Genomic DNA, 13,084 nt, shown 5'->3' on the forward strand with positions numbered 1-13,084 from the left:
TCTATAGTCTCATTATACATAGTTTGACAGAGGTTGGCAAACTATGGCCTGTGGACCAATTTGTCTCACCATCTATTTGGTAAATAAGTTTCCTTTGCAAGAAAGCCAAATAATCGTTTACATGTGTTCTGTGTTTTAAATTGCACTACAATAGCCCAACTGAGTAGTTTCAAAGAGACTGGCCCACAAAGTTGAAAACATTTGCTAGCCAGTTCTTTAGAGTGTTTTTTGACCCATGCACTAGGATGTAAAACGAAAACATTCCAAACGTCCAAAATTGTGGATATGAAAAAGGGGGAACATGTTCAAATATTTGAAGGGATATTTAATTTAAAGAAATCATAAGGCTCCAATGAGAATACTCATATAATGTTTTTAATAATGGAAAATAATATGATACAAAAGGAGAAAGAAAATTCAGATAAGAAGATGGGGACCAAGAAACTTCCAGGACAATCTCCCCAATGATCTTTTCATCTGTACAGAGACCTCATTCTTCTCTGGATGAGACTGCTGATATTTGTGTGATAAAACTTGGTTTTAGGAGCGCGGAAGCAGAAGTTTCCTGAGAGTCTTGTCACATAGTGGAGATAATATCTAACCGATTGCCTCAACTGTAAATTATCAAGAAACAAATTGGAGTTAGGTTTCACCTGAGATTTACCAACTTTAAAAAAAAAAAAAAAACTTACCAGAAATAATTAGTCACTTAGTTAGTTAGTTAGTTAATTAGTTAGTTACTTAGTTTTATTGTCCTTATTGGTCATGAGCAAAAACCTATGTTGAAGTATCTCTGGAGATAAGCAAAGAAAAAACATGGACTTGGCTCTGGACACCTCATGGAATATGATGTGAAAAGTGATAATTTGAACCTATGATTGGGTTTGGTTAAATGAAAAGAGTTGAGAATCATCCTGAACAAATATGAAAATGGACCACCCTTGGTTCATTACAGAGAAAACTCTCCTAAGCAGGTAAAAAACAAACAACCCCCCCCCAAAAAAAAAAAACAGAGATGAAATTGCCTCATGGGAGGAAGACAGGGAGATGGGATAGTTGTGACAAGACTCTATTCATTTTCATTATCAGCTTACCTATACTGTGTTTCAATTTATAATTAAAAATATATTATTGTGAAATCACATGGAAAATAAAGGCAAAACATGAAATATCCATTAAGTACAATGCATGTTCTCTTAGACCAAGTTAAAAACATTTGAAAGATGTTAGATCCCATTCATAATTTTTTGCAATACAACTTCAGTGTATTTTCCTAAGTAAAACTTCATACAAGAATGTGAAGAATTCAATTTGTAATCCTATTATATTTATACTTGAGAAATAAAATATAAGAGGTCTTTTCTTCTTCCTCATCTTTATATATTAAATATTAATTGAATGTTTAATTATTATGATTTAATTCCAATTATAAACTAGAAAGCAAACACAGATGTCAATATAAATTTTTTAAGTTGTCTGAACAATAGTTAAAAAAAGAAAATAGGCATGTGAAATCTGTGAGGTCAGCAAAATCCCATCCAGGTCACAGGCATCAGGACTCTGTGTTCCCAGTCCTTCTGTAAGACACTCAGCAACCCCTCAATAAAATGGATTGCTCCCTCTCCCACAAAAAAAAGGGGGAGGGTGAGTTGTTCATATTTTACACATAACTTTTAGGAAGAAGTTCTTGAGATTAAGTAGCAATTAAGATTTTCAATGCACATGTAGATTACTCTTTTACTGATAGGTAAACAAATGGCGAGAAACATCTGTGGAGTAAAGAAATAGCTATTGTAAATTTATGTGATCAGGGCTTGTGTCCCTTCACCTTTGCAAATCTCAAAGCCATCACACAGGAACCACATATTTAGCCAAAGACTTATGATTGTTCTACAGAACTCAGGAATTCAAGAGATGACACACAAATATGTTCATCTGTGAGGCTGAATGATACACATGAGGAAAGTGTCCTATGGCACTTTTAGCTCTAAATTAAAACATATAGATGGATAAATATCCAGAAAGAACTAACTGTCAGAAAAGTGAGGTAGAGATGGTCCTTTATAACATAGACAGGACTGAAATATTGTTGATATGTATTTTATTATGTAAATTTTAAAATTTCGGCAGGGAAAATTTATAACTATGTATATGGAAGAATATATTGCATGCAATATTGAACATATGCATTAAATCAAAATGTTCATTAAATTATTTATCTTGATGCTTTATAATTTTACCTGTATGTGCACAATTTCATCAACCTTAAAACATGAGGTATCAAAATACATGAAACAATTGTATAATAAGAAAGAATTTGAAACATTGCACACATCTTAGAAGTAGATAATAATAATATAAGAGGTAAACTTACCATTCTTAGTAATACTGGATCTTGTTACCCACCCCTTCTGCCCTAAAAAACACCTAAATAAACTGCTTCTTGCAGATATAACGATTTCTTTTCCCACAGGGTTCACCCAGAACTTTTCTGCTTCTGGAATACGTTACACATTTCCGTGTATTCATGGTTTGAGAGAATGAAAATCTGTAATGAAAAATAAAATACTAACATATGATAAAAGGAAAAGAGAATGTTCAGAGATGGTGTTTTTATTAAGTAATAGAAATTTTTCAAACATTTGAAAGAGATAGTAACATACTGAGTGAACCATTGCATCTTTTTCATTCAATACCCACAGTTTTAACTATATTACAATATTATAAAATTGACGTATTGCCTCAACAATCAATAGCATTTAGGTCAGGGTTTGTTTTCTTTCTTGCCATTGTTATTAATGGTTTTAATATATAATAAACTTTGCCTCTATTTTATTTAAAGATGTATTGACTAATGTAGCCTAGGAAAAGAAATCAGAGCATAACATTTCTCATTGTGTGATGCTGCAAATACCATGTTTATAAATGAACATGAGATTCAAAGATTATAGATATGCAGAAGCCCAGCATATTTGAAACATGAGGATTCTGAGAATATTGGGAGCCTCCAGGATAAAGAATATAATAACTATCCTGATTTCCGGGGACAGCTTCTGTCTGCGTGAGCATCGGTACATGCACAACACATCCAAGTGCGTGTACCATGGAAGAAAGAGAAAGTCAAAAGTTCTTTTATGGTCATGACTACAGTAACTTCATGTCACTTGAGCACAACATCGGATGATCTAGGTGGGGCTTAAATTGGTATGTTACTGTATTTATTCTCTTTTCTGTATTCTCATGCCTTAGACATTATTTTAGCTACAGTGTTCCTGGATGCTATATTCTCTACTGAGACCTATGGAAAAACTCATAAAGGCTGGGACTGCCAGGAACTTACAGATCTTGCGAGACAGCAGAGCCATCCTCCCACAACCAGGCACCATGTTCTTCACTATAAAACAGTCCAATCCAGTACAAATACATAAGGGAGTTCGTGAAATTCTGATGGGAAACAGAGACAAACATCTTAACCTAATTTGAATCTACTCTGGGAATACTGTACTTTCAAGAAAGTTAATGTCCAACATCAGATCCAGACTTCAAATCACTTGAACTTAAATTCTTTTTTATGTCCAGTTTAGGAAGTATAATTACATGTCTCATATTTTCTCACTATAAGGCTCTTTCATTGGTTAGAAAAAGTATCACAAAATCTCATTCTTGAAAGAATAAGAAATATTCTAAAGGGTTGAATTTTCATAGAACAATAACTTCACAGATATCAACAATCAAATTTCAACCTAATTCATCAGTATATTGTCAGACAAAATTCTCTGATAGACCTACTCAACCTACACTCAACACAGTTTCCTCATGCAGCTGAAGAAACCTTTCCCTTTTTCTTAAGCAATGGGTAATTATTATGATTATGCTCTCCGTATTCATTGCACATTATATTCATGAATGATGATAAAAGCTATATAATTACTAAAGAGAGTACAAATTCAATTAAAGATCGAAACATTTAAAAAGTTCTTTGGTGGGCCGGCCCGGTGGCTCAGGCGGTTAGAGCTCCATCCTCCTAACTCCGAAGGCTGCCGGTTCAATTCCCACATGGGCCAGTGGGCTCTCAACCACAAGATTGCCAGTTCAATTCCTCGAGTCCCGCAAGGGATGGTGGGCAGCGCCCCCTGCAACTAAGATTGAACATGGCACCTTGAGCTGAGCTGCCGCTGAGCTCCCGGATGGCTCAGTTGGTTGGAGCACATCCTCTCAACCACAAGGTTGCCAGTTCAACTCCCGCAAGGGATGGTGGGCTGTGCCCCCTGCAACTAGAAATGGCAACTGGACCTGGGGCTGAGCTGCGCTCTCCACAACTAAGACTGAAAGGACAACAACTTGACTTGGAAAAAAAGGCCTGGAAGTACACACTATTCCCCAATAAAATCCTGTTCCTCTTCCCCAATAAAATCTTTAAAAAAAAAAAAAAGTTCTTTGGTCATTTGAATAAAAATAATGACCTATTATTTCTTCTTTGATTTCTCTGAAATGTCTCTTGAACTTTATCTGGCATCTTGATTTTTATAATATTTATAATACATAAAATATTTTATAAATTTTATAATACATATTCTATAAATATTTTATACTATATGAAATATATCAAATATTTATAATATAAATATTTGAGAAATTTTACATAGGTTTTGTAATGAGTGTTTTAAGGGATAGAAATGAGTAAATCATTATTACTTCAATTATAGCCATCCAGTTATGATATGATTAGAGGTTTCAAAGTATTCATGTTACTTAGATAGTATATTTTTCCTAGCTCAAAGAAAGTGCAAGAAACCACAATTAAATACATACTAATTCATCTTTGTTTTGCACTTGAAGCAAACTGGAATTCTGAGAGGCACAGAAATCCCTGCTTTCTGCCCAGGTTTTTATTTCATTAGAAATGAAGTAACAGTTGCATTTGTACCCAATCCACTTTTCTTGACAATAACAGCAGCCAGAACCTAAAAGAAAAAATGAAACATGAGTGATAACATTGGAGATTCAATTTTTTTTATTAGATGTATAGAGGTGACATTGGTTAGTAAAATTATATAGCTCTAAGTATATAATTCTGTAATACATCATTCATATATTGCATTGTGTGTTCACCACCCAGTGTCAGTTCTCCTTCCATTACCATATATTTGTCCCCCTTACGCTCTTCTTTTGTCCCCTCTCCCCTTGCCCTCGGGTAACCACTAAACCATTGTCTGTATCTATGAGTTTTTGCTTGTTTGTTTGTCTTGTTTGTTGAGTTAAGTTTTATATCCCACATATGAGTGAATCATATGGTTCTTGAATTTTTCTGTCTGACTTATTTTGATTGGCATGATAATCTCAAGATTCATCCACTGCGAGATTCAATTTTTTAAATGTTATTTACTTATTCTAAAATCATTTGTTATTGTTTCTACAAATATTCTTTGAGAATGTACTACATACACCAAAGTTCAAGGATATTTATGTGACTGAGTTAGAGATGACTCTTTTCTTCGTGGAGGGTATATATAACTTCCAATCATTTATTAATTATATTTCATGTTAATTAGGGTAATTATACACAAGACATTCCTTATGTTAAAACATCCCCTAAAAGAGTATATGATGGGGGATGGTTAGAAGAATCTTTATTTAAGGAAGTAACCCAAAGTTGAGCCCTGCTGTGTAACTAGAGTGAATTAGAGGAAAGAGATATTTAAAGAAGGCAAGCATTGTAGCATATTTCCTGAGTCAGAAAAAAGTATGATACCTTGGGAGAAATTTGATATATATTTTGAATATTTTATTTTCAAAACGAACATAAATAAAACAATTAATTTGAAGACCAGTCATAAAGTTTACCAGTGATTGAGTCTTGAACATATACTGTTCTCAGTGATTGCTACTCAAATCATTGCCAAATGAATGTTGTTGAAGTTGTAGAGAGAATGGTGGTTACCAGTGGCTGAGTGGTGGAGGCAATGAAGACATGTTGACAAAAGGGTACAAACTTTCACTCAGAAGATTAATACATTCTGAAGATCTACTGTATAACATGTGGTTAGAGTTAATAATGCTGTGTTATTTACTTCTAAGTTGCTAAATAGTAGATGCTAAGTCTTCTCATAACATAAAATAAATAGTCATTATTTGACATGATGGAGGTATTAGGTAGTCCTACCTTGGCAATCATATTGCAATATATAAATATGTCAAAAGAACACAGTGTACACCTTAAACTTGCACAATGCTATACATCAATTATATCTCAATGTAGCTGGGAAAACACTATGAGAACCACAGATGTAAGTAAATTCTCTAGGTTCACAGAAGATGGTAAGACAACTTGCAGAACATTTAAAACAAATACATTTTAAAAAATTGAACCTTGTCCTGTCTTCCACTGGATAAGTGAGGTCAGAACTGCAGAAATCTCTTAAAAATGGGCAGAGGACATGAATAGAGACTTCTCCCAAGATAATATACAATCAACAAAAAATGCTAAACCTCACTAGCTATTAAGGAAATGCAAATCAAAACCACAACAAGAAACCACCTCACACCTGTTAGAATGGCTATTATCAACAAGACAAGTAATTGCAAGAGTTGGAGAGGTTGTGGAAAAAAGGGAACCCTCGTACACTGCTGGTGGGAATATAAACTGGTACAGCCCATATTGAAAACAGTATAGAGGTTCCTCAAAATATTAATAATAAAATTACCATATGATCCAGCAGTCCCTCTTCTGAACTTACGGGTATTTATCTACCAAAAACACTTAACTGTAAAGATATGTGTACCTCTATGTTCATTGCAGCTTTATTCATGATGGCTAAGACATGAAAACAACCAAAGTGTCCTTCGATATATAATTGGATAAAGAAGATGTGGTACATATATAAAATGGAATGCTAGTCATAAGAAAAGATGAAATACAGCCATTTGCGACAACTTGAATAGATCATGCCAAGCAAAATAAGTCAGACAGAAAAAGTCAAGAACCATATGACTTCACTCATGTATGGCATATAAAACTGAAAGCAAGAAAGAACCAAGACTAACAAACAACAAGCAGCAAAACTCATAGACACAGACAACAATTTGGTGGTTACCAAAGTGTAAGGAGGTGGGGGTGAGGCTGAAGAGGGTAAAGGGTATTAAATATATGGTGATGAAAGTTAGTTTGACTTTTTGTAGTGAACACAATGCAATATATAGATGATATATTACATAATTGTATATTTGAATCCTATATAATTTTATTAACTAATGTCACCCAACAATTTTAATTAAAAAATTAATTAATTGCAGAAATCTCTGCACTATACTCTGAATTATGGAATAAATAGAAGCAAAATTATAGAGATATGAAATATTAGTTATGAACAATCATGGGAGGATGATTAGGATTAGCTGAAATAATTATTATAATTATTATAATTTATTTTTCATTTGTTACTATATACTTAATAAATAAATAAATAAATAAATAAATAAATAAAGCTCATCAATGTAGTTTAATTCTTACATTAGAGAAGAATAAAATGCGACTATCTACAATTAGTAGTTAAATTCGCATTACTATGTGTAATGGGCCATCAAGTTTCTGTGTGAAAAAAAGAAGTAACTGTCTATTTCATCCTCTACGAACATTAAGTTTTCCCAAAGTATAGAACCTACCTTCCTGGGGTTCTGTGGTTCCTACTGGTGATGATGTTGGCCGAATACTTTGTTTAGGAAATGCTGTAGGAAATGATTAGAAATTAAATATATACAGACTATGGATAAACAAATTATTACACATTGTAAATTGAAACCTTTATTTTTAAATGTTTTCATCACAGTTTTAATTTTAATATAGATTTGCTTACAAAAACTTACAATTTTTCAACAATATCCCCAAAGCAGCAATCAACACAAGGCACATTGCTGCGAAGATCCCACAAATCAACCTCCATGGAGTGGTCTGAAAAGCTGTAGAGAAAGAGAGGTAGGGTGATGACTTAAAGAACAAACCCAGGAACTGAAGGTGTAAAAGCAGAACCCAGGCAGGAAGAATCCAAAAAGTTCTTTGGTTTGACAACCCAATCATCTTGCCAGTGCAATTTTGGATAATGAAGACATTCCATTCAGAAGTTCATCCATCATCAAAATTTTTATGACATACACTTAGTTTTATGACTTTGGCCAACATACCTGCCATGAGCAATTTGTTCCAGTGTTGATACCGGTTAAGACACGATGTGCGCTTCTTCAAGAAGCACGTTGTTGGATCACGGAATTCACGTGGACTCTAGGAATCTGTACATTGTATATGTAGAAATTTAAAAGAAAAATTGTATATTCAAGCAGTGTTCTTCAATCATACATTGGTGAGACACGATATATAATATGAACAAGAAGCAGTAAACTCACTAACGTCTAAAATGTTCCGGAACCACAACACAGGAAATTCTCAGTGCACATCTGTAGGCGAATTCTTTGACTATCAGAGAAGAGGGTGAGAGACAGTTTGTTTTTCTTTTGATGTTCAAATATCTGTCATCTTTGAAAAGTATTTGAAATAGAGAACAAAAGCTATGCAAACCTAACATAAATTTACTTAGTATAATAAAGTTCCACAAAGTATTTTCCTCTTTTCATAATGAGAAACATTTACAATTTACCTTGTACAAAACACAGATTAAAGCACTTGGTGTATATTAGCTCACACTTATTTCTGAGAATGACTTAACAATAAAGATACATAAATACACTCATTTTAATGATGAGAAAACTATGGCAGAACTGCACACTTAACTAAAGTCACTAACTTTGAAACCCAGGCAGTCTTTCTATAGAGCACACATGCAGTACATTCAAATCATACCTATTCTTCTCTGTGTCGCTGTGTTTTTCTAATTTTCTTTCTTTTTTTTTTAAACAGAGAGAAATTGGTATTTCCACCTCTCATTCTGTGCTTCTTATCCCTGCCTCATTAACCAGCTATTATGGAAGGCAAATATCAAAAAGGTAGAACCAGAGTGACTCCCCATTACTCTTCCATGAACACACACACACACACGCAACACACACACATACACACACACACCTGTGCTCCACAACTGCCTCAGCTGGTCTAGGCCCACCCTTCAGTGCCTCTGTTCTCTCCAGGTTCTGTTCCATGAAATCTTTTGAACAAGACTGCAGTTGTTCTATTGTAATTATTTGTATAATATTTTAAGTATTATACAATTTACGGTGTTTTCTCATTCAGATAGTATACTGACAGTTGAATTTACAAGGTTTTGTCCTCAGAAGAATACCGTATCAGGGGAAATTTAAATGTAGGACAGATGGGTAGATTAAGAACCTTGAACGATAAATATCTGGAAATACAATCTACTATTCAACACATAGAAAGCAGACTTCCTAAGTTTTTTGTTGTTGGTATTATTTTTGTTTAAGTATTACAATATTATCACAGATTAAACTTTTTGTAAAAGAAGGCATTTCAACCAAATAAAATGACAAAAAGAAAAAGAAAAAACAAGAACTGTGATATGATATCTCAGTTTCTCTGAAGTTAAAAGTTTCCATCCTTTTACTGTGCATTGTGTGAATAAAGGTCCATTCTCAGAGCCACCAAAATGGATAAAATTTAAATCCTTGCCTGATAATGCAAGTGTGAAAATTCTTCATCCATAATTTATGCAAATCCAAGATGAGAGATAATGTATAAATGATTTTTTGCCCACTTGAAGTCTATTATTTTACAGTTTTAATGTTGAACTAAGCTGAACTAACAAAAACTGCCCAATTTTGTTCATTTTTACCTATGAAACATTGCTTTAACTAAATAGATTTAAACTTCAGCTTTAGTTTTGAAATGATGCAATTTTGTGATAGAATATATCATAGGGTTATTACTCCACTTCCAGTATTAACAGGACCACCTTCATTTGAAAGTTACTATAAGTTTTCAGAACCGTATTTGTTGAGACTTAAATCAACTGTTGCCTTTTATTTTTCATCTTCATTCACTGACTCAAAAGTAAATTCCATCAAAGATGTGTTCGATTTAAAACTCTAGTCTCAAAGCACAAAGAAGATAAAGAACACACAAATGTACACACTCACAGATAAGATTATATATATACAACCCCTCCCTTTAATTCTTTCTGAATTGCCAACTGTGATTGCTTGTTTGATTCCTTTTTGTGAATAGGCAGTTGAATTGTTTTTGTGCCAGTGTGATTGTCACTTATATCTACTTGGGACAATGGTTGTCATGGCCCCATCCATCCCTTAGGATATTGGGTGAACTCTAGCCAACCACTGTCTGCAACTTTGTATTGCTGACTTTTTCTTCTACAGCAGTTGAAAGCCTTGCTGCTCTCATACGTGGCAGTCCAGAAGTGCTGAGTAGTTCTTACCTCAATGAGCCATAACAAACAAATATCAGGATATAGCGTAGTCCAGCAACCTCAGCCTTACCATAAGGTAAGTCTGAACATTTACTAGAATCAGTCAACAGTGTTAAGCACCAGCCTCTTCTAGTAACTACATTCTGAGGAGGAACTTTATTGTGTTCTTCCTTCCATTTCCTGTGTTAATATTCTCTCCAATCTCTATTCCATGCACATCCAAACAAACTTTGCACCCAACGTCGTTCTCAGGGTCTGCTGCACAGACAACCAAGCAGGGTATTCCACTGAAATGTTCAGATTAACTTATGTGCTTTGTTTTGAAAAGTTAGGTATTCTTGCAGAAGACGCACCTCTCTTTGCAGGATCTCCTCTCCCCTAGTGGCCACTGCAGGCAACCACACATTTTATCCCCTGCAATTTAGGATCGCCCCTTGTTCAAAGCAAATAAGGACTCTAATAACTACAAGACCATCTAACCCTGAATAAAGAGCCTAAAAAAAGAAATGAATATCCACTTAAGATGTGAACAGTGAGGTCTTTTCTCTACCAGCAATTTCTAACTAAAATGTTGTATATCAAAATAATAGTATACATGGCAATAGTCCCAAATGAGAAATTTATTTTGATCTCACTGCTTTGAAAATGCATTCATTGCCTGAGGGGAAAGAAAATTGCTAGCATCAGGCGGCAAATTATTCTCCTTTTAAGGAATTGGGAATCTTCCCTGAGAAAGAAAAAAAAAAGGATTCTGACATTGTAGAGTCTTCTTAAACATGCTAATGACAAATTTACTAACAAACACTAGAAAGTTTGACTGCTCAAAATCCTTACCTAGGGAATGCTTTGGGCAAGATGTATTAGATTGCCTAATATTGTTTACGCCCAAAACAAAACAAAAGATGGGTCTAGACTACACAGATTGTGTAGCATGCAACCTTGAAAATGTCACATAAATTATATAAAAATCTCAGTATAAAATGAAGATGTGTCATGACCAAAACACATCCTTTTGCTTACCCTGTGCAATCACAACCATCAGTTAAATATCTCATAAGTTAATCTGTAAGTCTGGACCAGTAGCCATAGAGTATGTGCTGAAGATATAAATATCCCAGATCCTTTTGCCTCTTTAATATGCAGTGACTCTTTGAGGATGCATGCTTTGAAACCTGGATAGATCTTAAGGTTATTATGCTAAGCAAAATAAGTCAGACAGAAAAAGTCGAAAACGATATGATTTCACTGATATGTGGTAGATAAAACTGATAGCATTAAAAGAACAAGAAAAACAAACAAAGGAAAAAACACATAGACATAGACAATAGTTTAATGGTTACCAAGGATAAGGGGAAACGGGTAGTAGATGAGGGTAAACGGGATCAAATATATGGTGATGGAAGGAGAACTGACTCTTGGTGGTGACACACAATGTGATATATAGATGATGTATTACAGAATTGTACACCTGAAGCCTGTGTAACTTTACTAACCACTGTCACCCCAATAAACTTTAAATAAATAAATAAATAAATTCAGATAAGACTACACACAAAAAAAAGAAAAAAGAAATGGGTGAAATGGTGTTACCCATTCCTAAGACTATGAAAAACTTCCTTGACATGATGAAAAGGAGGATAAACTAATGGTGGAATGGTGGAGGAGGGTAAGAAGATAAAAAAAGAGGTCAGGTGGCTAAACTGAGCACTACTGAAAGGAAGAAAACATGCTATGAGAGGAGAGAACACATTGGGGGACAACTCATATATACTGGAATCAGCAGAGTCCTTCATCAACATCTCAAATCATTATGGGAAATGAGCACACATCTGAAGACAACTCTCTTCTTCTTACCATTATCAGGAGATAATTTCCCTTTTAAAGAGAAACCTCTGTAAAATTTAATAACGTCATACAACTAGTTTCCTACAGTACCTAATAATCTTTGTATTCTTTCCATCACCATATATGTGATCCCCTTTACCCTCATCTACCACCCCCACTCTCCTTACCCTCTGGTAACCACTGAACTATTGTCTGTGTCTATGAGTTTTTGTTTCTTCATTTGTTTGTCTTGTTCTTGTGTTGTTTGCAGTTTTATATACCACATATCAGTGAAATCATGTAGTTCTCGACTTTTTCTGTCTGACTTATTTTGCTTAACATTATAATCTCATGATCCATCCATGTTGTTGCAAATGGTACTATTTCGTCATTTCTTATGGCAGAATAGTATTCCATTGTGTATATATACCCCAACTTCTTTATCCATTTATCTACCTTTAATTTAAAAAAAATAGCAGGGAAAAAAAAATAATAATAATAAACTGTGTAATCCCTCAGCAATATAAAAAAATAATAACAACAATAAATTAATTAAAAACTAAGATGCAACTCTAATAGTCAGGTAGAAAAGAGTATTTCAGAACCTTTGCTTGGTCAGATGAAAGGACTCCAAGATTCATCCTTGGCCAGAAATTAAGAAAACACCTCTTCACACTTTTACAGAGAAAGCTGATAAAAGTATAAAAAACAGAATGAAAAGCAGCTGCCCCTTAGAGAGACACCAAGTGAGAACAAGTAGGAAAAATAATTGTTCATTTTCATAAGTCCTTCCGTATTTTGTTTTTAAAATATATATATACCCTAGGCCGTGGCAAAAAAAATAAAAAATAAAAAGACAATTGAGAGGAAAG

At 34.1% G+C, this 13,084-nt stretch overlaps 1 protein-coding gene across 2 annotated transcripts; it reads right to left on the reverse strand.

Moving 5' to 3' along the window:
• Window positions 1-437: 437 nt before the first annotated feature.
• On the reverse strand, window positions 438-8,364 carry LOC109454244 (natural killer cells antigen CD94). Of its 2 annotated transcripts, XR_012494044.1 has the most exons (7): window positions 8,179-8,364; window positions 7,864-7,956; window positions 7,663-7,725; window positions 4,813-4,964; window positions 3,341-3,444; window positions 2,375-2,548; window positions 438-614 (listed from the first exon to the last, which is right to left on the reverse strand). XR_012494044.1 is itself a non-coding variant. In XM_074326013.1 (6 exons), the coding sequence occupies exons 1-6, from the start codon at window positions 8,183-8,185 to the stop codon at window positions 2,428-2,430; spliced, it is 540 nt and encodes a 179-aa protein (XP_074182114.1). In that variant the 5' UTR covers window positions 8,186-8,364; the 3' UTR covers window positions 1,469-2,427. The 2 variants fall into 2 exon arrangements, 1 of the variants encoding a protein (XP_074182114.1); XM_074326013.1 differs by lacking the exon at window positions 438-614 and having other exon boundaries at window positions 1,469-2,548.
• Between the last annotated feature and the right edge of the window lie 4,720 nt (window positions 8,365-13,084).

This window comes from Rhinolophus sinicus, linkage group LG02 (assembly GCF_036562045.2).
Source record: "Rhinolophus sinicus isolate RSC01 linkage group LG02, ASM3656204v1, whole genome shotgun sequence".
Lineage (NCBI taxonomy): Eukaryota > Metazoa > Chordata > Mammalia > Chiroptera > Rhinolophidae > Rhinolophus > Rhinolophus sinicus.